The sequence below is a fragment of the Chlorocebus sabaeus genome, chromosome 12 (assembly GCF_047675955.1).
Source record: "Chlorocebus sabaeus isolate Y175 chromosome 12, mChlSab1.0.hap1, whole genome shotgun sequence".
Classification (NCBI taxonomy): Eukaryota; Metazoa; Chordata; class Mammalia; order Primates; family Cercopithecidae; genus Chlorocebus; species Chlorocebus sabaeus.
In genome coordinates, this window is record NC_132915.1 from 114069219 (window position 1) to 114096354 (window position 27136).

The 27136-nt window shown below is 48.9% G+C and overlaps 1 protein-coding gene across 9 annotated transcripts in view; it reads left to right on the forward strand.

Moving 5' to 3' along the window:
* The window catches only part of EHMT1 (euchromatic histone lysine methyltransferase 1), a 224485-nt gene that overhangs the window by 117579 nt on the left and 79770 nt on the right, over window positions 1–27136 (forward strand). For 4 of the 9 annotated variants that reach the window (XM_073022135.1, XM_073022141.1, XM_073022140.1 and 1 more), the window contains 5 exons: window positions 226–406; window positions 15062–15219; window positions 15591–15779; window positions 24173–24250; window positions 25897–26017. In XM_073022135.1, the coding sequence (XP_072878236.1) occupies window positions 226–406; window positions 15062–15219; window positions 15591–15779; window positions 24173–24250; window positions 25897–26017 (727 nt within the window). The remainder of the gene's footprint in view (window positions 1–225; window positions 407–15061; window positions 15220–15590; window positions 15780–24172; window positions 24251–25896; window positions 26018–27136) is intronic. The other 5 variants (XM_073022136.1, XM_073022143.1, XM_073022142.1 and 2 more) reach the window with 3 other exon arrangements.

Consider the following 27136-nt stretch of genomic DNA (forward strand, 5'->3'; position numbering starts at 1 on the left):
TGACCTAACCCATCTGAGGGGCAACTAGGCACACATGTCTTAGTGGCAGGTGCTTTTGTGAGGACAGCGTGCTGTTTCCACTTGCAGACTTTCTCCTCTCTCCGTTGTATCTCATCTTTCAGTTGTGGGGAATTAATGGGGAGAAGAACCGTGATTTTGGTTGCATGTTATTTCAATGACCATCTGCTTATGCAGTTATAGTTATTCACTGTCTTTGTTTTGAAGCATGCAGCCAGTAAAGATCCCAGAGAAGTTCGAGAAGCTAGAGATCATAAGGAACCAAAAGAGGAGATCAACAAAAACATTTCTGACTTTGGACGACAGCAGCTTTTACCCCCCTTCCCATCCCTTCATCAGTCGCTACCTCAGAACCAATGCTACATGGCCACCACAAAATCACAGACAGGTAAAAGGGAGATCCAGCAACTGTCTTTGCTCTTTGAATGTATGTTTCGAGCCTGCCCCTTGCCAGGTGAGAGTTCTGTTTGACTGTAAGTGCCTGTGCTACTCTTGATGAATGACTGTTGACGTCAGCCGGCCCTCCCGTGCTCTCCTGTATGCCTGAGGAGGCACACCTGACGTCTGCTCTAAAGCCTTGGCTCAGGCCGGCGTTGATTTCCTAGCTTGTTAACATTCTCAAGATGAAGACTGTTTTCTTTACTAGTGTCTTACTCACTTGGTCTCTGTGGGGAGAAGACCCTGGAGTTGGAAGCTTTCCTGGTTTTTAGGTGAAGTGCCTTTGGGAATGCTAGGGTGTGCTGGGGAAGCCCCGGCCCAGGGGGAGGACCACCGCCCCCTCCAGCTGCTCTGCCACCAACCACCTCGCTCTGGGCGTGCTCCTCACTCTCCTGGGCTGGCTGCTTCTGTGGCCAGTTCTGGGAGTGGATGAACATTTGATTCCTCACTGGGGACCTTTTGTGGGAGGTGCTGGGAGGGCACCGGGACGTCAGAGTGAGCGACGCGTCAGGGTTCCCTGGGCTTTCAAACCTCCTCAGCTTCTGGGATGGAATACGTGCGTTTGGCGCCGTCCTGGAGAGATGCAAGGCCCTTCTTGCTGGCCCTCGTGAGTGCTGCTGCTGCCGGCAAGGCTTCACTTGAGGATGGTCACCTGGCTACAGGTGTCTGTCTTTTTCTGGACTTTAAAAATACTTTTTATTGGCTGGGTGCAGTGGCTCATGCCTGTAATCCCAGCACTTTGGGAGGCTGAGGCGGATGGATCATGAGGTCAGAAGTTCGAGACCTTCCTGGCTAACACGGTGAAACCCCGTCTCTACTAAAAATACAAAAAATTAGCCGAGCGTGGTGGCGGCGCCTGTAGTTCCAGCTTCTTGGGAGGCTGAGGCAGGAGAATGGCGTGAACCCGGGAGGTGGAGCTCACAGTGAGCCGAGATCGCACCACTGCACTCTAGCCTGGGCGACAGAGTGAGACTCCGTCTCAAAAAAAAAAAAAAAAAAATTTTTTTTTATTTAAGTATTTTCAGACCTCCAGCAAAGTTGCAAAAATTCTACAGATAAGTCCTGTGTACCCTTTACTCATTTTACCACATGGCACAATCTCGCCCCCTGCCCGCCCCCATGTATAACTTTTTTTTCTGAGACATGAATGTAAGTTGTAAACATTGTGCCCTTTTATCCCTGAAAACTAATGTTATTTCCTAAAAATTACTGTAACGTCCCTAAAAATAGAAACATTCTCTTAGATAACTGCAGCACAGACATCCCAGTGAGGAAGCGTACCGCGATGCTGCTCTCTCATCTCAGTGTCCCGTTCCGCATTTCCCATGCCCGAGTGTCCTTAGGGCAGAGGACAAATACAATCTGGTCCTGGAGCCTTGAGCATCTGTGTTGTGTCGCGTTAGTTTCCTTTGATCTGAAGCATTGTCAGCCTCTTTGTCTGTCTGAGCCGTGGCGTTTTGAGTACAGGCCAGGTGTTTCATAGAATGTGTCTGACGGGGGTTTGCCCAGCAGTTCCCGGGAGTGGGTGCAGGTTGTGGAGTGATGCAGGGGACTGACAGGTGTCCTTAGGAATTGAATTTTGGTGGCTTTTTGTCCTGCTCTGCTGCTGGAGTCTGCAGAGCCCTCCATCTTAAAGTTACTGCTCCCCAGATTGCAAGCATGTGAGACCCTAAGGTGTTGCAGGTACCGTACGCCCATCACATCTCACCGGGCTTCAGCATCTGCCGTGACCCACGCTCAGCTCGTACTGCACGGTGGGTGCCAAATGGTGGTTTTCCAACTCCATCATTTCCTCCTGATATTTCAGTTTCTGCTGTAAGGAGGTGCTTCGCTTTCTTGTCCATCCACACAGTTATCTGTCCATTTACTCTTAAAAAAAAGAAAAAAAAACTCTTTTAAAAAATAGAGATGGGGGTCTTGCTATGTTGCCCAGGCTGGTCTTGAACTCTTGGGCTCAGGCAATCCTCCTGCGTTGGCCTCCCAAAGTGCTAGGATTACAGGCGTGAGCCATCACCCCCGGCCTATTTATTTTTAAGTACTGACTTATGGACTCTTATTTGAGTCTCTGAACTATAATCCATTCCTATCCTTATTTATTTTGTTGCTCAAATTGTTCTAAGTTTGTCCAGTGGGGTCCCCCTAGGCTGGTTCTGAGTCCTGGGGCGACGCCCACCTCTTCATGAAGACCTTCCCAATTCACTGGATGGTCTGCTTACCTGCCTTGTCCCTTCCCAGTGCTGGAATCGGCTTTCTCCAGGGAGCCCTGGTTCTTTTCATTGGAAGTTAGAAAACAAAATCAGTCATTATCTGCTGCCCTCCCCGTCAACTTTTTTGCTATTTGACTTAATTTTATTTGTTTGAAACAGTTAAACTTGTTGTTTTGCAAAACTATGGAGTAATGCTCACGTATATTAGGACGTACAAGTAATGTCTGAAGTGTTGTTAAAGTGTCGAGATTTTCTTTTCCTATTTTAGCTTTATTATATCATCATCTTTTTAAAAGAGCTTTCTAAAAACGAAGTACCCAGTGTGTTTAGCAGGCCCCAGTTTACCCTTCCACAGCCGTCTTCCTCCACCACCCCTTCCTTATCCGTAACCTGGAAGTGGGTGGTCCATCAGCGAGTTAGCCGAGGACAGTGTGTAAAACGGCCTCGAGCCATGGAGGAGAAGTGCTCGGCAGTTAGCTGCCTGCTTTGATCCAGTGGTTAAGATACTCAGCCTCAGCTGCTTCCGTGTGTTGTCACCCCAGGGCTTCCGGAGTGGGCATGAAGGTACAGTTTCTGTGCTAGAACGTGCTTCCTAGAGAGGAGCATGGCACGCACAGCTGCCTTGTCTTGTGGTGGCCGTCAGTGCACCTTTCTACATGGCTGGGAAGACAGGAGTGCCGGTGGAGGAGTCCGCTGTCAAGTGTCGGGGGGCCGGGGGTGCAGAGTCCACTTATCGGGATGGCAGAGAGAGACAAAGGCCTTTTACAACAGTGTCCATACAGAGCAGGAATCTGGGTAGGTTCTGTCCTGTTGTCACAGGATCCCTTGAGTGTCACTTTGCCAGCCGTAAACCTCTGTGGCCAGCGGTGCCTCTGCTTGAGTTCCACTCGCACCTGCTGGGCTCATTCTGCCCACTCAGCCCAGCAGGCTGTACTCGGCTCATGCTACCGGCCCAGGTGCCACACCTTCTGAGGGCAAGCCGGGAGTGGAGCAGCGAGGTGTGTGTTGGTGAGCAAGTGTGGCGTGGGGCCACTGTGCACAGCCAGGCTCGCTTGGCTGCTGTGGCGGGGCGGGCGGCTCCAGGCTCTGGCTCCGAGCAGAGCTTTGGCTGGATAAGGCATACCGCAAGCGGTTTACGCTGCAGGCGCTGGCGTCTGGATGAGGGGAACACGGCGCCGCCCCAAAACCTGGAGTCACCAGCAACTGCGGAGCCCCAAGGGGATGGCCTGGGAGAGTGTTCTGTGGCTCTGTCGCTCTCGCCACCCACAGTACGGGTGGGGTGTGTTTTCAGCTCCTCCAGCTCTGCCGCTTTCGCCCTGGCCTGCAGCTCCCAGGAGGGCCCGGCTCCACCGCTGCTTGCCATCACACAGGCGGAGGGCAGGACGGCTGTAGTGTTACCGCTCTGGCTTGAGGAATCCCGAGGTTTGGGTCCCCAGAGGGACCGCCGCTCTTCACTCCTGGTTCCGCGAACGGGGGCGAGTCACGGCCGGCAGCCCAGTGAGCCGGCCAGGAACATGCTGCGGCCCTTTCTGCACCCGCTGTTGGGTGGGTCCCGAGTTCTTGTCCTGTGTCCGTGGACACCTGGAGCGGGAGCAAGGTGGAGAAGAGTTTTATCGACCAACAGAACCGCTCTCAGCGGAGAGGAGCCCCACAGTCAGTAGCCGCTACGGGCAGGCAGGCGGGCGGTCCTGCTGTGTGACCGCGCCGGGGTCTGTGTGGGCCCGGCATGGAGGAAGTGCCTGCTCATTGGCCCAGGCCTGGGCCTGGAAAAGACACCATCTGATTGGCTAAAAGGCCTCAAGGACGTTCTCCCTCGGGGTCGTGGATTCTGTCGGGAATTGGCAGCCCGGTTTGTAGGCTTCAGGCTGCCTTTGGCTTGAAGGTCGGGTTTCACCGGGGACCTGCTCCCGTCTGCCTCAGAATCCGTCTGCCTCAGAATCCGTCGGCCTCAGAATCCGTCTGCCTCAGAATCCGTCTGCCTCAGAATCCGTCGGCCTCAGAATCCGTCTGCCTCAGAATCCGTCTGCCGTTACCACTTTTATTTCTTCACCTCTCACTCCATTGCCTGCCATTCCTTGTTGCCTCCCTGTGGGAGGGGTGTTGGAGCCAGGTTATCAAAGAAAGGCTGAGATTCCTGTCATGTCTTTCTGTAAATTTTTAATTCCTGTGGTGATGGTCACGGACGGTTCTGCTCTCTCCCTCCTGCTGCCCCGTTAAGTTTACCACAGGCAGGAAAGAAGAGCAGAGTCACGTGTCGGTTTCAACGTGCGTTGTCCTGCTGACGCCATAGCAGAGCCCGTGCGTGTAGCTCCTTCCCGTGGGCAGCCGTAATTCTTAGTTTTAGATGGAGGGTGGCTGGGACTCCGTTCGACCTGTTCTGCACCCTCCACTCTGCAGTATTGGAAATGAAAGATCTGTGCTGTGCAAGAAGGTTGGGAACATGTGTTTGTGTGACAGCCCCAGGCTGGGGATGGCTGTGCTGACTCGGGATCTCAGGCACCCAGCATTGTTTCAGGTGAGCATTCATTCGTTTTACAGAGTGGACTGGCATCTTTGTTAGCAGCTTGTTCTGTGTCTCTCCAACGTGTAGCGGTTGACGATTAAAAAACGACCTTCACAGCACCAAAAACTGATTTCAGAGGATTCTAGAAAGATAGTGGGGCAGGAAGACCCGGAATTCACCTCCTCACCTAGACAGCAGTTCCCCTGGCAGAGTCTAGCTGATGGAACTGTTGGGAACTCTGGAGTCCACTGAAGGTTTGCAGCTTCTAGGCGGGAGGCTGGGACGTGAATTTCCGTCAGTTTCAGCTCTGCTGCCCACTCCCTTCCTCAGCCCTGTGGTGCAGGGTGTGCAGTGTTCCTGGAACAGTGTGCCTGCAGCTTGTGGGAGCCAGGGCGGGCAAAGAGGACCTTGTCCCCAGGTGCATACAGAGAGGCCCTCTCATCTGGTTGCAAGCCTTTCTTCCATGAGATGTCCGAGAAATCTAAAGGGCCAGTGCTGTTTTTGTCTCCCCACTTCATTTTCCTTGTTTTCTCCTTTTGGGAGCCAGACATTAAAGACCAGGACATTCAGAAGCAACTGTGTATATGGAGTAAATTACAAAGTGAATGCGTGTGCCCAGGGAAAGGCACAGGCTAAGAAAAGACATGAGAAAACCTTAAGTTTAAATCTCTGGCTCACCCTCCTCAGAGACAGCCTACAACTATAAAAAATGACAACAACAAAAACACCCCCAAACCAGTAACAGCAACAAAACAGTAAACGCTGGAAAAGGAGGAGAATCTGCTTTTCAGAGTTTCTACATTATTGGATTCAAATGTCCAGTTTTCAACATAGAATTACAAGGCATACAAAGAAACAGGAAGGTATGGCCCAATCAGATGAAAAAAATAAGTCAACAGTCCCAGAAAACATCTGATGCCAGAACTACCAGACAGAGACTTTAAAATAAGCGTCTTAAATATGCTCAGAAACTAAAGGAAGTTGTGGAGAGAGTCAAGAAAATGATGTATGATCAAAATGGAAATACCAATAAAGAGTTAGAAAACCTAAAAAGGAACCAAAAGAAAGTCTGGAACTAAAAAGTATAATAAGTGAAATGAAAAATTCACTAAAGGAAATCAAAGGCAGATCTGAACAGACAGGAGAAAGAGAGGGCAAACTTGAAGATAGGACAGTGAAAATCATCAAGTCTGAGAAGCAGACAAAAAGGCCAAAGGAAAGTGAGCAGAGCCGAGGGGCCTGTGGGCATCATCAAGAGGACCAAATAGGGACTGTGGCAGTACAGAGAGAAGAGAGTAAGAAAAGGCTGGAGAGAATATCTGACAAAATCTATGAATATGAACACCCAGGGCGCTTGGTGAAGTCCAGTAAGATGAGCTCAAAGAGACCCGCACTAGACACGTTATACTTGAGACACTTCTGTGGAAAGACAAAGAGACTCTTGAAAGCAGATGAGAAAAGAGACTCCTCACATACACATTTCCTCAGTGAGATCATTGGCAGGTCTCTCATCAGAAGCTTTGGGGGACAGAGTATATCGTTGGTATATTAGGAATGATAAAAGAAAAAAAATCTTTCAACCAAGTATCCATAGCCACGGAAACTGTCCTTTAAGAGTGCAGGAGAAATTAAGATATTCTCAGATAAACAAAACCTGAGGGAATTTCTTACCACCTGACCTAGACCTGCAAAGAAATACTTAAAGGAGGCTAGCAGACTGAAAAGAAAGGACACTAGACAGTAACTTGAAGCCATATGAGAAGTAAAGACATGGGCAGTTTTTTTTTTTTTTTTTGAGACGGAGTCTCGCTCTGTCGCCCAGGCTGGAGTGCAGTAGCCGGACCTCAGCTCGCTGCAAGCTCCGCCTCCCGGGTTTACACCGTTCTCCTGCCTCAGCCTCCGGAGTAGCTGGGACTACAGGCGCCCGCCACCTCGCCCGGCTAATTTTTATTTTTTTATTTTTTAGTAGAAACGGGGTTTCACCGTGTTAGCCAGGATGGTCTCGATCTCCTGACCTCGTGATCCGCCCGTCACGGCCTCCCAAAGTGCTGGGATTACAGGCTTGAGCCACCGCCCCCGGCCGACATGGGCAGTTTTAAAAGCTAGTATTGTAACAATGGTTTTTGTTTTCTATAAGATGTAAGAAACGAATACGTTTAAAAAATTAGTCTGCAAGCTAGTATCATTGCAACTTTGGTTTGTAACTCCACATTTTTCCTACATAACTTAAGAGACTAATGCGTTTAAACGAATTGTTTATGTTTCGGGGCACAGCATGAATAAAGATGTCGTTTTGTGACATCAGCAAATTAAAGGGGTGGGAACAGATACGTAAAGGAGCAGAGTTTTTCTGTGTTACTGAAGTTAAGCTGGTATAAATTTAAATTAGAATGTTATAACTTTAGGATGTTAAATGTAATCCCCATGGTAACCACAAAGAGAATAGCTACAGAGCATACACAAAAGGAAACGAGAAAAGAATTTAAACATTCCACTATAAAAAATCAGCTAAATATAAAAGAAGACAGTAGTGCAAAAAATGAGGGATGAAAAAAGCTGTAAGGCATGTAGGAAACAGAGCAAAATGACAGAAGTAAATCCTCAGCAGTAGTTGCTTTAAATGTAAATAGATGACGCTTTCTAATCAAAAGACAAAGATGGGCAGTGCTGTGGTTTGGATGTGGTTTGTCCGCACCAAAGCTCCTGTTGAAATTAGATCCCCAGTATGACAGTGTTGTGAGGTGGGGCCTACCTGGGGGTGACTGGTCATGTGCATGGACTCCTCATGAGTAGATCAGTGCCCTCCCTCCAGGTGAGTGACTTCTCGCTCTCGGGGATAGATTAGCTGCCTTGAGGTGGGTTGTTTGAAAGAATCTGGCTTCCTTGGTTTCTCTGTCTCTTCCTCCTTCTCTCACCATGTAATCTCTTGCACATGGCTGCTCCCTTTCCAATTTCCACCATGAGCCAGAGCGTGAAGCCCCCACCAGGTGCAGCTGCTCAATATTGAACTTTCCCGCCACCAGACTCAGGAAACAAATCTCTTTATCTTTTATGGCAACACTAAATGGATGAAGGCAGACGCATTAAGAAAAAACAACACATGATCCTATTACATGCTGTCTGTAAGAGACTCACTTTAGATCCAAAGACACAAATAGATTGAAAATGAAAGGATGAAAAAAGATATTCCATGCAAACAGTAACCAAAGAGAGCATGGTGGCTATTCTAGTATCAGACAAAATAGGTTTTTAAATAAAAAAAGGTTACCAGAGATAAAGGAGGACAATATATAGTGATAAAAGTTTCAGTACAATAAGAAGGTATAACAATTACATGTGTAAACATTTACATACCCAACGAATGATAGAGCATCAAGATACAAGAAGTAAAACCGATAGAACTGAAGGGAGACATAGACAATTCTACAGTAGTAGTTGGAGACCTCAGGTTCCACTTATCAATAATGGATAGAATAATCATATAGCATATAAGAAAGGAAATGGAGGACTTAACAGCATAAGCCAACTACATTTAATGGACATACAGAATACTCTGCCCAACAGCAGCATGTGCACTCTTCTCAAGTGCACCTGGGACACTTTCTAGGATAGACCATATGTTAGGCCACAAATTAAGTCTCATTGTTGATTTTAAAATACAGAGATCTGGGCCGGGCACAGTGCCTCACGCTTGTAATCCCAGCACTTTGGGAGGCTGACGCGGGTGGATCACTTGAGGTCAGGAGTTTGAGACCAGCCTGACCCAACATGGTGAAACCCCATCTCTACTAAAAATACAAAAATTATCTGGGCATGGTGGCACGTGCCTGTAATCCCAGATACTTGGGAGGCCGAGGCAGGAGAATCACTTGAACCTGGGAGGTGGAGGTTGCAGTGAGCCAAGATCACACCACTGCACCCCAGCCTGGGCGACAGAGTGAGCCTCTGTCTCAAAAAAAAAAAAAAAAAAAAAAAAAAAAAAAAAAACTATATAGAGATTTGGCTGGGTGCGGTGGCTCAAGCCTATCATCCCAGCACTTTGAGAGGCTGAGGTGAGTGAGTTGCTTGAGCTCAGGAGTTCAGAGCAGCCTGGACAAATAACTAAACCCTGTCTCTACAAAAATACAAAGATGAGCCAGGCATGGTGGTGAGTGCCTGTGGTCCCAGCTACTCCAGAGGCTGAGGTGGCAGGATTGCTGGAGCCCAGAAGGTCGAGGCTGCAGTGAGCCATGATTGTATCACTGTACTTTAGCCTGGGCAACAGAGTGAGACACTGTCTTAAAAAATAATAAATGTATATATGGAAAAAGAGAGATTCAAAACTTACTAGAAAGCTATAGCACTCAGAACAGTGTTATTCTGGCATAAAGATAGATGTATAGGCCAGTGGACTAGAACAGAGAGCACAGAAATAAACCTTTGTGTTACATGATCAGTTGATTTTTGACAAGAGTGCCAAGACCATTCAACGGGGGAAAGGACAGCTTTCCAACAAATAGTGCTGTGAAAATGGGATATCCACATACAGAAGAGTGATACTGGACCCTTACCTCACACCATATGCAGAAGTTAGCCTAAGACAGGTCCAGGACCCAAAGGTAAGACCTAAACTATAAAATTCTTAGAAGAAAACGTAAGACAAAGTCTCCATAACATTGGACTTGGCAGTGATTTCTTAGACGTGACACCAAAAGTGCAGGTAACAAAAAAAAAAAGGAGATACACTAGGTTTGATGAGACTTGGTATCTTTTGATGCACCAAGCTTTCTATCTCCTTGTTTTCCTGTTTCCCTGCTTCTTACTGCTGCACTTTGCCTGTTGTAAAGAAAAGACACTGTCAACAGAATAAAAAGGCACCTATGGAGTAGGAGAAAATATCTGTAAATCCTATGTCTGATGAGGAATTACTACTAAAAATATACAAAAAAATCCTACAACTCAACAACAAAAACAACTTGATTAAAAAATCAGCAAAGGAGGCCGGGCCCAGTGGCTTGCGCCTGTAATCCCAGCACTTTGGGAGGCCGAGGCAGGCGGATCACCTGAGGTCAGGAGTTCCAGACCAGCCGGGCCAATACAGTGAAACCCTGTCTCTACTACAAATACAAAAGTTAGCCAGGCGTAGTGGTGCATGCCTGTTGTCCCAGCTACTTAGGAGGCTGAGGCAGGAGAATCGCTTGAACCTGGGCGGTAGTGGTTGCAGTGAGCCGAGATCGGACCACTGCACTCCAGCCTGGGTGACAGAGTGAGACTGTCTCAAAAAAAGATGCACAAATGGCCAGTAAGCACATAAAAAGATATTCGGCGCCACTAATCATAAGGTAAATGTAAATCAAAACCACAGTGAGATACCACCGTACACCTATTGAGGATAGCTACTATCAAAACAGAAAATAACACGTATCAGTGAGGATGGGGAGAAATGGGAACCCTTGTGCACTGCTGATAGGAATGTGGAATGGTGCGACTGCTGCAAAAAACTCAAAAAATTAAGTACGGAACTACCGTGTGATCCAGCAATTCCACTACTGGGCATGTGCCCCAGAAGCACTGAAAGCAGGGTCTTGATGTTTGTACACCCACGTTGACAGCAGCATCAACCGCAGCAGCCAAGACGGGGAGCCACCCAAGGGCCAGTTGTCGGGCGAATGGATCAGCAAAGGGTCGTGTGCAAAACGCAGTGACGTGTGACTCAGCCTGAGAAGTGGCGAAGCTGGGGCCTGCGCTGCAGCATGGATGAGCCTCGGGGACACTGTGCCGAATGAAATAAGTCAGCCACAAAAGGACAAACATTGTATGATCCCACTTGCACGAGGTCCCTAGAGTCGTCAGACTGATGGACACAGAAAGAGTAGAAGGGGCTGGAGGCTGGGGCTGGAGGAAGGGAATGGAGAGTTAGGGCTTAATGGGAACAGAGCTTCAGTTTGACAAGATGGGAAGAGTTGTGGAGGTGGATAGTGGTGATGGTGGCACAACATTCTGAATGTATTTGATGCCACTGAACTGTGCACTTAAGGATGATCAAGATGGTAAATTTTGTGGTGTATGTATTTTACTAGTAAAAAAAAAAACAACAGAAAAAGTAAACTTAGGTCATAAAGCAGTTTGAGTGTCCACACTTTGGTAGAAGCTGCAGGTCCCTGCTGGGCTCATCGTCCACACTTGGGTAGAAGCTGCAGAAGTTGCAGTGCTTCCCTTGCGTATTTTGCCGGTGACCACAGTCCATGCCCAGAGTGGAGGCTCTGCCTTTTGCTTTGTGAGCTTGGAGTGTTTGTGCCTTCTGCATAGGTGGGTGGGAACAGTGCCAAATACTGAGCCTGAATGGGCCTGGGGTCTCTATGTGGACTTGTCGGGCCGGGAGGAAGGAGGATGGTGGCTCTGATGGCAGGGAACAGTTCAATGGGTGCTGCTGTCCAGGCATGAGGCCTGGGCATAGAGCTGGACCCTGCTCTGTGTGACCTGAGGGCAGAAACCCTTCTGAGTGACAGAGTTGTGGTGGTGACCACGTAGGCTGCTGTGTTTCCCGTGCACTTGCTTTTTCCCCGCATCTCCACCGTCCCATCCGCCTTGTCTGCCCTTTGGAGCCTGTCACCTTTCTTCCTTATCCACACCTCTTCTACCCAGCAGCCCAGCCTTTCTGCAGACAGCTGGGCAGTGCCCACCCCCACCCCACACCCACTTCCACTGCTGGCACTGTTTTTCCCGGAACTGTCTGTTCCACACCGTCCTATGCCTGGGCTCCTAGAGTGTCCTGTGAGATGCCAGTTAGTGTGAGTCTTTACTCGGAGTCCTGAAGGGCCCCCCTCCCCCTTTCTTGATGTTCTCCACCGGGATTCTTCTCTGCCAGATCCCATCTGCAGGGAACTGGCCCCACTTCTTTGAGGTCTGGAGTGCAAATCCTCCTTCCTTATTGCCAGCCATCCTGTAGTTTTCTTTCTCTTGGCCCCTGATCACACTGAATCCCAGCCGTCTGGCTCAGGGCCAGACCCTCTCCCCGGACACAACTGGAGGCCCCCGTGCAGCACTGAAGCGGCCCCTCTTCACGCTTCAGCCACGTGCTCAAACACTTTCAGGTCCTTAATAGGTTCTACATTTCTGAAAGTCATCCATAGACATTTCTCTACTATTTAATGTGTAGCAAATTTTATATTTAACGTCTGTTTCACACATACAACCTGTCACCCGGTAAGAAGAGGCCCTTAGACACCATTCTTCACTTGTTTGCAGCAGGCAGACTTCCTGACACGATTTATTTTATTTTATTTATTTTTTTGAGATGGAGTCTTTCTCTGTAGCCCAGGCTGGAGTGCAGTGGTGCGATCTCGGCTCACTGCCACCTCCGCCTCCCAGGTTTAAGTGATTCTTCTGCCTCAGCCTCCTCAGTAGCTGGGATTACAGGCACCCGCCACCACCATGCCTGGCTAAGTTTGTATTTTTAGTAGAGACGGGGTTTCACCATGTTGGCCAGGCTGGTATTGAGCTTCTGACCTCAAGTGATCACCCACCTTGGCCTCCCAAAGTGCTGGGATGACAGGTGTGAGCCATTGCATCTGGCCCCAACATGATTCTTGTTTTTTTTAGACGGAGTCTTGCTCTTCTTGCTCTGTCACCCAGGCTGGAGTGCAGTGGCGTGCTCTTGGCTCACTGTGAGCTCCGCCTTCTGGGTTCACGCCATTCTCCTGCTTCAGCCTCCCGAGTAGCTGGGACTACAGGTGCCCACCACCACGCCCGGGTAATTTTTTGTACCTTTAGTAGAGACGGGGTTTCACCATGTTAGCCAGGATGGTCTCGATCTCCTGACCTCGTGATTCACTCGCCTCAGCCTCCCAAAGTTCTGGGATTACAGGCATGGGCCACTGCACCCGGCTGACGTGATTCTTAAGCACATGAAATGCAGGGTTATCTCCTTGTCCTCTCTCAGCAGTTCAGTACAGGAGTCAGCAAACTGTTTCCAGGGGACAGGTAGCAAATGTCAGTGCTTTTGTGGGCCACACTGTTCCTGTCCCAGCTGGTCATGGTGGTGTCACATTGAAGCAGATGCAGACAGTATGTAGACAGTGGGCATGGGTGTGCACCAATAAAGCTTTATTTATAAACAGGTGTCGTGTCCAATTTGTGTTATTAATAACCATGGGTTACTGAGATGAAATAAGGAAAAGAATCTAGTGAGAAAGTACATGTAGTCACCCTTGGGTATAGGAAGAGATTGCTCCGGGACCCCGCCCCCATACCCAAATCCAAGCATGCTGCAATCCTGCAGTCAGCCCTGCAGAACCTGTGTAATATCAAACGTTGGCCCTCTGTGTTCAGGGGTTTTGCATCTTGCAAACATTGTATTTTCAACCTGTTTGGTTGGAAAAAAAATCTGCTTGTAAGTGGACCTATGTGATTAAAATCCATGTTCAAAAGTCAGCTGTATATATATTTAAAGCTGAGAGACTTAAAAATTACCTGATTAAATCCATGCCTCCTCATCCCCCCACAAAATATCTATTCAAAATACGAAGATGATTATGATGGTGAGTCTAGGATTCCCAGGGCTGCCAAGGGATTTCTGTGGTTTGAGCACAGCCGTGCTGGCCCATCAGCCTGTTCCAGTGTGGACAGAGCCAAGTGTCTGCATGCTGGCTGTGTGCTCAGAGCCTGACCCCCATGAACATACTGCAGATGCCTGGGGTGAGCATTTCCCAGTGTCCATGGCCCCAGGCACCTCCTCACTCCAGAGCAGATCTCCCAGGCCCCGTGGCATCTGTGGGTGGTGCTGTCACAGGACCCATCTGCTTTGGATGGCTCTCACTCTTTCACGTTCCTCCAGCTGTTGCTTCTGCGTTTTGTAGAACCAAATTGTGTGTGTGTGTGTATGTGTGTGTGTGTGTGTGTGTAGTGTGTGTAAGAAAAGGGGGTCTCACTGTGTTTCCCAGGTTGGGCTTGAACTCCTGGGATCAAGCTGTCCCTCCCTCCCACTCAAGCCTCCACAGTAGCTCCATCTTCAGGTGTGAGCTGCTGTGCCCAGCTTTAAACAGAATGGCTTTTCCCCAGCCCTTTAGGAGAGTTTCTTTCATGTGAAAGCAGCAGCGTTTAGATCTGTTTTTTCTTTAAATCCTGGAACTTAAAAAAAGTCATAGAGTCTGATTATATAAAACCAATGGAACCTAGAACTGCTTTGTTCAGAATGGGGTTGGGAGCCCCCAGGCGCCTTCCTTGCTGCCGTTCTGGTTTGGAAACCACTGCTCCAGCCCCCGGACATTTGCTCGCCTCTCTCACCCTCTTGTCTTTTAATAGAGAGCTGGACAGTGGCTCCAGGGACTGTCTTTCCCCTCAGTCACTGGACTGCAGCGCGAGGAGGATGGTGTTGGGGTGTTGGGCTGCAGAGTCACAGGGGTGGACCTGGTGCAGAGCTTGTGTCCTAGGAAGAGTGGCCTGTCCTGGCCCCTGTGCTGGGGAGGGAGGCCGGGCTCTGCCTGCTCTGCGCCGCGTCCTACTGCTGCACATGCTGTTCACGATGGTCTGTTTTGCGAAGTGAGAGGACTTCTCAAGGGTAGTCACTCCATGTTCAAAGCCAAGGGGACTGGGAGGAGGAGTCACTTCAGAGCCTGCTACTGACGGTTTGTGGCTTTCCTGCCTCCGAGGTGGGGTGGTCAAGTTTGCTCCGTGTTTTGTTGTGAGGGGAACAGATGAACAGATGATCTAGGACGTGTTTCTGATTCTCTGTGAATTGATCGCGAGCGAAGGATGCCTGTCACTGTGCTGATGGCCGGCGGGCAATGTGCCTGTTGTGATGGGGTTTGCTGGTGATTTTGGTGATCAAGTTTTGTAAACTGTCTCCTACCTTTGAAAAACATTTGAATGGTGTTTCTTTTCCTTTCTTGTCCCCTTTTGACTTTTTTTTTTTTAGCTTGCTTGCCTTTTGTTTTAGCAGCTGCAGTATCTCGGAAGAAAAAACGAAGAATGGGAACCTATAGCCTGGTTCCTAAGAAAAAGACCAAAGTATTAAAACAGAGGACAGTGATTGAGATGTTTAAGAGCATAACTCATTCCACTGTGGGTTCCAAGGTAAGAGACACATTTGAGTGAGTGCCACGTGTGCGTGGAAATGCGTTTCTGTGTTCGGGGCCTGGTTATCAGTCATTAGGTGACCTCAGTCCCTGGGAAGGGGCCAGTGCCATGAAGCTCCTCTGCCATAGGGGCAGAGTGTTCGTGTCCAAGATTGTTGTGGGGGACTCCACCCTGTCCTCCCTGCCCTCCTCACCACAGCCCGCCGGTCTGCCGGGCTCTTCTCCAGGTGGCAGGGGCACCTCCTCATGTGTCCCCGCCTCCCCACAGGCCCTTGCACCTCCCAGTCACCCAAGACCCCTCAGTGAAAGCGAGTTTGTTCATGATGCGCACTGCTCCTGCCTTGGGGTGTACACCTGCCCGTGTTCTAGGGGGAGAAGGACCTGGGCGCCAGCAGCCTGCACGTGAATGGGGAGAGCTTGGAGATGGACTCAGACGAGGACGACTCAGAGGAGCTCGAGGAGGACGACGGCCATGGCGCAGAGCAGGCGGCTGCATTCCCCACGGAGGACAGCAGGACTTCCAAGGAGAGCATGTCGGAGGCTGACCGCGCCCAGAAGGTAGGTGTTGCTGTCTCGGGAGACAGCATGAGGGAGGATTATCACAAAGTTGACCGTGGTTCTGAGAATTAGTGGTCTGGTCACTTCTAGACCCTAATAAAATCCCCTATTTGCAATTGGCTTAGATTTTTGTATTTTATTTTTCTTGGTGTATTAGATTATTTTCATTCAAGAAGTGTTTGTGTATATCATTCATTGAAGTAAACCTCTTTTTTTTTTTTTTTTTTCCTGTGTTTTCTTTCTTTCTTTTTTTCTGAGATAGGGTCTTGCTTTCACCCAGGCTGCAGTGCAGTGGCATGATCATAGCTCACTGCGCTCAACCTGCTGGGCTCAAGTGATCCTCCCAACCCAGCCTCCCGAGCAGCCAGGACGACAGGCTCATGCCACCATGCCTGGCTAATCTTTAAATTTTTTGTGGAGAGAGGGACTCGCTTTGCTGCCCAGGCTGGTCTTGAACTCCTTTGCTCAAGTGATCCTCACGTCTCAGTCTCCCAGTGTTGGGAATACAGCCATGAGCCACAGCGCCCGGCCTCTTGAACTTGTTCTGGGCTCTAGATCGACAGGAATGATAATGCTGACGGTTTGAAGCGCTGATTGGCGGCTTGCTGTGTGCTCGTTTGTGGTTGACTCTGCGTGGCCTGCCACCTGGCACTGTGGACGCCACACACGGGCCCGGCGTGCTCTCTTCACAGACAGCCTCATCCCGTGTCCACCCAAGGACAAGCACCAGCACAGGCCGAGCCCCCAACCTCGTCGCAGCCATCGCCTGGCCAGGCATGGGCACCTGGGCCATTGTCTCAGGGAAACCGAGGAAGGTCTTAGACATAGTTTCGGAGTTAAATTCATGCTTTTTCAGTTCTGAGGGGGTCAGTTAGGAGTGACGCATTTCATAAGAGTGAACAGTGGGAAATTGAGAGTCAAGCTGATGTACGTATCAGTGGTTTTATTGTTCAGGTGTGTCCAGCCATCTTCATTTAGACGCAATCTTGTATCTAATAAGTTACTGTAAAACTAATAGTAGGAATAGCAGTCCAGGTGAATTCATCCAAATACTGACTTATTTGAACATGCATAATTATAGTGGTTAGCTTTATCCACTTTCAGTCAGCTTTGTGTGCTATGAGTGTACCCTTGAATGTATACAAAGCATTTTCTGTCATTTGTCCGAGTTTTGGGGATGTGCTTTCTTCCTTTTGCTTCAGTTTCAAAGTCTGTTGTACATTTTTAGCAGGTTTTAGGGCAAATTTTTAAATGTTGCTCCCAGCTCTTAGCTTGATTATTTAAAAATTAGTGGGAAATGTTACCATTAGATATTTAAAGAGGATTTAAACATTTTTTATTTTAAGGTAATTATTAGTTTTTTCTCATTTTATATGAGGAAGCATAAGGAAGAAAATAAACAGCATCATCACTCCATGGTCCTGGTGGCTCTGGCACTCTTTGAAACAGTCACTACAGTAACTTCCTTAGACGTGCCCAGCACAGCCTAGCCCTCCCCAGAGGACGCGCAGCCCTGGCTGCACCGGGGGGAGCAGCGGCGACTCCCATTAAGCTCCTGCCCCAGCAGCTGCCGCGGGCTCTGCACACACGTGTCTGTCGCTCCAGTGCGCGTCTGTTCAGCTGTGTGACGCTCTTTTCTATCAAGTTACAAGCGGTGCTTCAGGGGTGTTCAGTGTCGCAGTTTTGCTGAGTGTGCTTCTGGCTGGTAAGTGCTGTCTGCATTCACAGTGTAGCACTTTGCTGTCACCAGGCCAGCTCTGAGTGTGCCCTCCCGCCTGCAGAGACCTGAGCGGGCTGGTTTCCTCATCTTTCCCAGCAGGGCTGCCTGCTTGGAGTCCAGCAGCTCTTCACTGCTGAGTCAGGCCTGGGGCTGAGCAGCCACCGTGTTTGTTCCTCTGTAAGCCGCTTGCTCAGTAGCCCCTGCTCATTTTTCTCCTGGGTTGTGCATCTTTTGAATGTAGTCTGATGATCTTTTTGTCAAGGAAGAGTTGATCTGTTGGCTCCAGTATGAGCTGAGGCTTTTTCCCCAGGTGGATTTTGGGTTTTTTGTTTTATTTTTTGTTTTTTGGGGACAGGGTCTGACTGTGTTGCCCAGGTTGGAGTGCAGTGGCGTGATCACAGCACAGTGCACCTTGAACTCCTGGGCTGAGGGGATCTTCCTGCCTCAGCTTCCTGAGTAGCTGGGGCTACAGGCACCTGCCACCATGTCCAGCTGATGTTTTTTTATTTTTTGTAGAGACAGGATCCCACTGTGTTGCCCAGGCTGGTTGAACTCCTGGGCCTAAGTGAACCTTCCACCTCAGCTTGCAAAAGTGTTGGGATTACAGGCGTGAGCCACCACACCCAGCTGATTTTATCTTTTGACCTTGTCTATAGTGTCAGAACTCCCAGGTACTAGCCAATTTCTTTATGATTTCTGGTTTCTGGGTTCTAATTACGATAAACCTTTCTCATTGGTGATTTTGAATAAATTGATGTATGCTATCTTCAAATACTTCTTTTATTTCATTCTTGTATATAAATAGTTGATTCATATAGAATTAAAATATCAGGTAGAACTGTTCAGAATGGGTGAAGTTTATGACATATTAATTATATCTCAATAAATCTTCTAAAGGAAAATGTGAGGTAAGGGTCCCAGGGCTTCCCTCAAAATGCTTAGGTTTCAGCTTCACTTACTACCGACATTTCTTCCCTTCTCATTTACAACACCATGTTTATCATGTACCACATGGCATATTAATTTGAGTCTATTTCTAGATTCTCTCTTTCTATTGAGGTTCTCATCTTCTAGAGGAACTGGACGCTGAATAACTAGGTATTTGTTATAAAGTAAAACATTAAATGACTGTCAAGGCAAGAAAAGAATCAAGAAACAAAAGCAAAGCCAAGAAGAAAATGTGGTCAGTGTAAAACAGAACAAGATGGCAGGAGCAGCCTTAACTAGATGGGCACTGATAATCGACGTGATCGTTTTGTTACATAAGTGGCTCCAGAGAACAGAGGAGGACAGGAAAAGTACGCTAGCCCATTCTGAGGTAAAATGTAGGCTCAACTCACCTCAATCCTAAATACAGAAGTCCCAAATAAATTTTTTTTTTTTTTTTTTTTTGAGACGGAGTCAGGCGCTGTCACCCAGGCTGGAGTGCAGTGGTGCAATCTCGGCTCACTGCAACCTCTGCCTCCCAGGTTCAAGCAATTCTCCTGCCTCAGCCTCCCAAGTAGCTGGGATTACAGTTGTGAGCCACCACACCCAGGCTAATTTTTGTATTTTTAGTAGAGACGGGGTTTCACCATGTTGGCCAGGCTGGTCTTGAACTCCTGACCTCAAGTGATCTACCTGCCTCGGCCTCCCAAAGTGCTGGGATTACAGGCGTGAGCCACCACACCCGGCCTCCTAAATAAAATACTGATCAAATGCAATGACGTATTAAAATAATGATCGTAGGGAAGTGGGGCTTGCCCCATGATGAGAGTGACTCATTATAGAAACAGATGATTTAAAGACCAGGATTTACCAGGTTAACAGAGTAAATGAAGTTCAGGCAGCTTTCTGTTTTCTGAATTTGGGGGACTACATTCTAATTGCATGTACGACAGTGGTACAGTTCAGTAATGATGGAAGAATGATGCACCTGTGTGGCCACCACCCAGATCAAAGCTTTGAATTTTGGCAGCACTGCGGAAGCCCACTGACCTCCCATCCCCAAAAGTAACCCCTCTCCTGAGTGCTTACCCTACAGGATTGTCGTGTTTGATTTCGTTCCTTATATAATATGCATTCTTTCTTTTTTTTCTTTGAGTGTGGCTTATTTCACTTCACATTGTGTTTGTGGGATTTATTTACATTATTAGTTAATTTTCATTGTTATGGAATAGTAGTTTTCAAAGTGGTCTGGGTGGGGGCATTCTGAGACCTGTTCAGAGAGTCTGCAGATCAAAACTGTTGTCATAGTAATGCTAGATGTTGGGTGCCTTTTTCACTCTCATTCATGGAATTACATGTGATGGCAGCTTTGCTGCAGTGGCTGACACTGTCCTTGTAGTTTGAACATGTCTCATTTTAAGTTTCTACTGCAGTACATGTTAATAGATACTTGTATTAACAAATGCTCTTTATGGTTCTTGGTGCTATTTCAGAGTGTGCGGGGCCTGAGGCCAGGGGGTTGACCATACTGGTTCCTCTGTATGGCTGCTCTGTGTCTGTGTCCGTCCCACTGTGGATGGCCCGTGGGTGGTTCCAGTGGGGCCGTTCCAGAGGAGGTTGCCGCCAGCACCCTCATACAGGTGTTGCCCTGGGTACCCACTGGAAATGGAACCGCCATGCCTTGTGCTGGCCTCCGTGGACCCTGCTGTGTGGCTCCCCATGGTGGCTGCTGAGGTTGCCGCCTTCGCCACCACCTCGGAGTGTCCCCTCTGCTGTGCCGGCCACATTCGGTGCTGCCACTCCAGCGAGCAGATAGTGGCATTACGTTTTCACTTTAAATTGCATTTTCATGATTTACAAGACAGCTGAATACTTTTTCACATACTTATTTTGCCATTTGGATGCCTTTTGTGAAGTACCTGTTCACATCCCAACCATTTACTGGGCGGTTTGTCCTTTTTGAAACGTGTTTTGTAGGGGGTTCTTTGGCCTGGAAACAAGCCCTTGTTGTGTAGTCGACGTGGTACCTTCTTCTGCGTGTGACCTGCCTTTTGACTGAAACAGCTGGTGTCCCGGTGTAGCCACTCTGCTCGGAAGCCGCTTGCAGGGACCTGTTGCCTGACAGCTGGGTGCGGCAGCCACTCTGGGTGCTGGTGAAGGGAGAGCTGGACCCTCTCCCCTCTTAGCTTGAACCCCTAAGTGAGCCTCATGTCCAGAGTTGTGTCCTGCTGGGCGGGGGACAGGCAGCTTTTGGTCTGGCCTGCTGCCCCCCCCCCCCACCCCCCCCAGGACAGATGCGGGAAGCAGCCTGGCCTGCCCCTGGCTTGTTCTTTTCCTGTTTCACGTGGGTGTCTGCCTTCTCAGTTCACCTGCTTCAGAGTCCAAGTTCTCTGTTTATTTTATTTTTTTTGAGAAGGGTCTTGCTCTGTTGTGCAGGCTGGAGTGAGTGCAGTGGCAAATCATAGTTTATTGTAGTCTTCACCTCCTGGGCTCAAATGATCCTCCCACCTCAGCCTCCAAGGTTGCTGGGACCACAGGCGTGCGCCACCATGCCCAGCTAATATTTTTTTAAATTAATTTTTTTGTAGAGACGAGGTCCTCTCAATCGACAGCCTCTTGCTGTGTTGCCCAGGTTAATCTTGAACTTCTGGGCTCACGTGATAACCTGCCGTGGCTTCCCAAAGTGCCGGATTCTCCGTGTGAGCCATGGCGTCCAGCCGCTTTTAAATTCTGATGTCAGCGGTTACCCCTTCCCTTTCTCCTTGGGTTTTCAGCTTCCGCCTGATTCCTTACAGCTGTCGTATGCACAGCGATCAAGCAGCCTCTCATAAAGAAGCTCTTGTTCCTTCCTTAAAAGTCGCTTTGCCAGAGTTTTGGAAGGAAGTGGAGTTAACTGTGTTGTTAGTCCGCTTTTAATTGGTGGTTTCATTGCCCTGTCTTATTTTTAAAATAAGAAAACTATCCAATGAAATGAAAACTCCTGTGAAACCTGAGTGAAGGCGTCGGAATGCTTACAAAAGGGTTTGAACATTTCGATGGTCAGTCATGAAACCAGGGAGGAGGGGCTGCTGCTTTCACCTATGACATGAATACAGCAGCATTGACCGTTCCTGCTGATTCTGTAAGGGACGAACCAGAAAGAAACATTAATATTTTATTTATTTTATTTATTTATTTTTTGAGACAGAGTCTTGCTCTGTCGCCCAGGCTGGAGTGCGGTGGCGTGATCTGGGCTCACTGCAAGCTCCGCCTCCTGGGTTCACGCCATTCTCCTGCCTCAGCCTCCTGAGCAGCTGGGACTACAGGCGCCCACCACCACGCCCAGCTAATTTTTTTTTTTGTATATTTAGTAGAGACAGGGTTTCACCGTGTTAGCCAGGATGGTCTCGATCTCCTGACCTTGTGATCCGCCCGCCTCGGCCTCCCAAAGTGCTGGGATTACAGGCGTGAGCCACTGCGCCTGGCCAAAACGTTAATATTTTAAAAGACAGGAGAGAAGAGTTTGCTGGGAAATATACTCATCCACCTGAAACATCCAGCAAAATCAGCTCAAAAACTGTTACAGCTACTAAGCTGACCTTACATGTGATCAAGACATAAAAACCAGTTATTTTCTTGTATAGCTGCAATAACCAATTAGAAAATGTGGTGTCAGCATTATCAGTAAAATCAATAATTGTCTAGGGATATTTTAAAAGATTTTCTATGTAGAAAAATTCAAGCTCCGCAAACACACGGAGGACGGTGAGGAGCCTCCAGCATTTGGCCTCGTTCTCCACATGTGGGCTGTCTTGGAGTGGATATTTCAGTAGGATCTTTAAAAGATAAGGACTCTGTGAAAGACAAACCATAATATCAGACCTAAAAAGTTAGTTATAATTTCTTAATATCACCAGAGTACCCAGAAATAAACTTAAGAACCGAGTGCTCCTTGTTAATGTGGAGGAAAACTAGGAAACTGATGGAAGAGGTTAAAAATTAAGTTCCTGGAGAGACTCGTCGTTTGTTTGTCTGAGTGAGAAGATCCACTGTTTTATTTTCTCCATGTTTGCCTCTAAATTCAGAACAGCTCCCATCGAGACCCTAGCCGGACTTTTGTGTGAACTGCTGGTTCTGAAGTGAGGGTGGAGGCGGAGACCCTCTAGAGTAGTGGGGGGACTGTGCACGGTGGGGGACACCCGAGCACGGGACGTGGCTGCCGGAGGGAATGCTTACTGAGGAGTGCTGAGGCGGTTAGTGAGGGGACGGGGAGCCTGTGACATGTGTATAAAGGTCGATGGTAAGACTGGGGTTTTAAGTCAGTGGACAAGGGGTCATGAACTTTTTAATAACTATGATTGGGCCGTTGACTAATATTTTGGGAGCAGGCAGCCCTCACTTGTGTCAGGGTAGGTAACAACTGTGGGCTCCATTCTGGAGTCAGACCGTGGTGCCGGCTGCACGGCTCAGAACATAGTAAAAACCACTGAACTGTACACTTTGCAGGGTCAGTCTTAGGGTAGGTGAAATATATCTTACTGTGGCTTTTATTTTAAAAAACAAATTCCAGAAGACTTAAAGTGTCAACACAAGATATTGAACTATTGGTAAAAATATTGGGAAATGTTTTTTCCAGTCTCAAATGAGGAAGTTCTTCTAGTGTAAGACAGAAACCCAGAAGCCATGAAGGAAAAGATGGACACCTTTGAGTTGTTCAGATAAAATTCAAAAGTGTTATGGAATAAGAGATATCAGAAACGGAGCTTTAAAAACTTTATAGGAAAAACAGGGGTCTCGCTGTGTTGCCTGGGCTGATCTTGAACTTCTGGCCTCAAGCAGTCCACTCACCTCGGCCTCCCAGAGTGTTGGGGTTACAAGCGTGAGCCGTCGAGCCCATAGAACACACCCTTGAAGTCGCATGGGTGCCTGTCCACTGGGAAATGCAGAGAATAGCGGAATAGCACAGCCAGAGCAGCCCACGCCGCCTCAGGGAGCACCAGGCACAGGGCAGACGGAGACTCACGGATGTTTCAGTGTCTTTTGCACTGAACGTCTATTTGTGTATTGCCTGTGCTTATAGAAAAGATAAATACCATAGAAAAAATAGGGTGTGTCTGTTCTGGTGTGGAAAGAATTCCAGAACATATTTTTAATTAGAAGAAAACAATATTCACAGAACTGGCGAGTGTCCTTCCATCTGAGCAGACTAGAAATGCACTGTCGTCTGTGGGCCCGCGTCTGCCTGGACGTTCACTGGAAGGAGGCGTGGGCAGCTTAGCTGTGGTGGCTCTGAGGATGGGACTGGGATCATGGGTGTGTGGGGGTAGGTCTCACACTGTGTCTTGTTTTGTGGCCTCTGAACATCGTTTTATGATTGTTCTGTGTGTTTTGTGACCTGTTTATTGAATTCTCCCATTCGTAAGATCCATGGAGTACTTGAGCCCTCACTAATACAGCACCCAGTGGGTGAGCCTTGCCTGCATCCACACCAGGGCGGCCACTCTCTGGTCCTGATGTGGAGACAGGACCGGGGAGCAGAGTGGAAGCTCAGAGTGTGCCTCTGGGCCTGCCTGGACCAGCACTTGGTCACCCCACACACCAGCCAGGGCTGGAGCAGGCTGGCGGTGCCCCCACCCTGCGAGCATCTCCGGTGTGTACGGCCAGGGCACGTTTCGAGGTTTGTTTTGGATCCGTCATCTGCCACTAAAGGATGTAATTGGTTTCTGTTTTCTGTTTGGGTTCCCGCTTCGACTGTGTGGCTGATCAGATGGACGGGGAGTCTGAGGAGGAGCAGGAGTCCGTGGACACCGGGGAGGAGGAGGAAGGCGGTGACGAGTCTGACCTGGTAATCCCCAGCGCCTCCTTCTGCGTCTGTGCTGAAGTAGAGGAGATGCAGAGACACCAGCGTCCTTCAGTCCATTACCCAACCTTTGTTGCCTGAGCACTCACACATGTGCTTGGAGCTGGTCATGACGATGGCCACAGATGGGTCCTGTCCCTGGCAAAGCCTCATGAGAAAGACACCGTGCAGAGCTGCAGCACAGGACTGGGCCTGGCACAGGGCTGCGCCGGCTGCGTGCGGGGTCGGGGGGAGCTGAGGGGCCTTTGGAGGCTCTCAGAGGGAGAGGGTGTGGTGGGAGCAGCAGCAAGGACAGCTGTTGGGGATTCCGCTGCATTGGCTGATGTGCGAGAAGGAAGGGCTGGATTTGAGGTGTTTCCAGGTAGAATGGACAGAACTTTCTGGTGGTGAGGACAGGAGGGAAGAGGGGTTCTGCTCCATCCCTACTGAAGCCTGTTATTCGTGGAGGAGGGTTCAGGTCGGAGTTGTGCACCCTGGTCTGCGGGAATTGGGGGTTGGAAATGGGGAAGAGCAGCGAGTCCCCAGGATGGAGCCTCAGGGAGCCCCCAGCCTGTGAGGGCTCCATAGGGGAGGAGAAGTTGGCTCCTGCGTCTGAGGAGGGGCTCTCTGTGCCATGGGGAGAAAACTCAGCAAATTTGGGTCATATGAATGGGGAAATGCTCTGCAACAGGAGAAGTGGCCCACGGTGTGGGCTCATCACACCAGCGAGTGGGAGGAGGACACGGGGGCCGTGGTGTTTGGTGATGAAGGGGTCTGTCTTTGGGTGGCAGAGGGGCAACTAGATTTCTAGCAGCAGCAACTTTGGGTGCGGCGCTTGCACAACTTCTTCCCAAAAGTTTTGCTGTGCGGGGAGCACCGGGGAGCTGGGCTGTGTGTGCTGTAGACAGGGCTCCCGGTCCGTCCTCACGTGGGACCCGACTCAGGACAGAAGGCTGCCCAGCAACAGGCCTTGTGCAGCGGCACGTTCAGTTGGTCGGCGAGGCCCGCGTGCTGCCGCAGTGCCTACCTTAAATGTCCCTCTGCCCACTGTGGCCTTCACGTGTCCTCCTGTGGAGGGGCGGGGGCGCCTGCTGTGCACCCCTGTGTGGCCTGTGCCACGGATGCCCTTGCTGCATCCGGATTTTAGAAGCAGATGCTTAAAACACATCTTGAAATATTACAAGTTAATTACAGCCTCTGTCCTTGTTCTCTGTGTAGGTGATTGATGTGGGTATAGATTCTGAAGCGAACTGAGCCTTGATTGTTCTTTTCCTGTGAGTGAGATGAATGGACCCTGATGAGCAGCCATGGATCCTTTTCCTGAGCTTATTTATTTAGTTCCTGAGTAGAACTTTCCAATTTACTTATTCTTTTCTTTTGTGCCAAACTCAAATAAGACTTATAAATTTCACTTTTTATTTTTGTTTTTGTTTTGCTTCTAAAGGGACTGAGCTTAGAGAGATAGTTAGGAAAAAGCACAGAGTGCCTTTCAGCGTGTGACCCAGGAAAATGTCTACAAGTTAAGTTCACTATTTAATTGAAGATCAAGACATAGCCAGTGTTCTGTTTTGCAAGAAAACACTTGTAGTGCTCTTGCCTTCCGTAGCTGCCTATGCTCAGTGGTTTATATGCCTGCCCCTTTGGTTCTCCAGAGTTCGGAATCCAGCCTCAAGAAGAAATTTCTCAAGAGGAAAGGAAAGACCGACAGTCCCTGGATCAAGCCAGCCAGGAAAAGGAGGCGGAGAAGTAGAAAGAAGCCCAGCGGTGCCCTCGGTAAATGCCGTAGGGGTGTGGGCCATCTTGGGGACTGCCTGGGAGGGGGATGAGGCCAGGAGGCCCACCTGGGGTTGGGGTGCATAGGATTTCATTAGAAGAGAAGGCTTCACTGTTTTTTAAAAAAATGTTCGCAATGACTTTGTTAGAGAAGCTCAAGTGAAACTCTAAAGTTTCAAGAGAAACTTTAAGAAAAACTTTTAAACTCAAGAGGAACTCTAAAGTAGTTTCCTTCTGGCCAGTGTAGTGGATGTTGACTTCACTGGTTTTTTTTTTTTTTTTTTTTTTTGAGACAGAGTCTCGCTCTGTCGCCCAGCCTGGAGTGCAATGGCCTGATTTCGGCTCACTGCAAGCTCTGCCTCCCGTGTTCACACCATTCTCCTGCCTCAGGCTCCCGAGTAGCTGGGACTACAGGTGCCTGCCACCATGCCTGGCTAACTTTTTGTATTTTTGGTAGAGATGGGGTTTCACTGTGTTAGCCAGGATGGTCTCGATCTCCTGACCTCGTGATCCGCCCACCTCGGCCTCCTAAAGTGCTGGGATTACAGGCGTCAACCACCGCGCCCGACCCACTGTTGTTTTTAAATTTTTTTTTTTTTTTTTTTTTTTTTTTTTGAGACAGGATCTGGTTTTGTTACCCAGGCTGGAGTGCAGTGGCTTGATCTCAGCTCACTATAGCTTCCATCTTCTGGGCTCAGGCAATCCTCCTACCTCATCTCCCCAGGAAGCCGGGACTATAGGCATGTGCCTTCATGCCTAGCTTATTTTTTTGTGTTTTTTTGGTAGAGATGGGGTTTTGCTATGTTGGCCAGGCTGGTCTCGAACTCCTGAGCTCAAGCGATCTGCCCGTTTTGGCCTCCCGAAGTGCTGGGATTACAGGCGTGAGCCATCACGCCCGACCCTGACTTCACTGTTGAATGTTGAACAGAGGTGAATCCTTTGCTGCCTGCATGGGTGACTAGAGCCTGTGGTCTGCACGGTTAGCTCCCACGCTGTGTGCAGGAAGCGGCCCCTTGGTGAGGCACCTGTGCCTCCGTCAGTCTCCTGTTCCAGAGGGACTTTGTGAATCACAGCGTGAATGTGGGAAGGAAATCCCCTCAAACCCAGAGGGATGCAGGA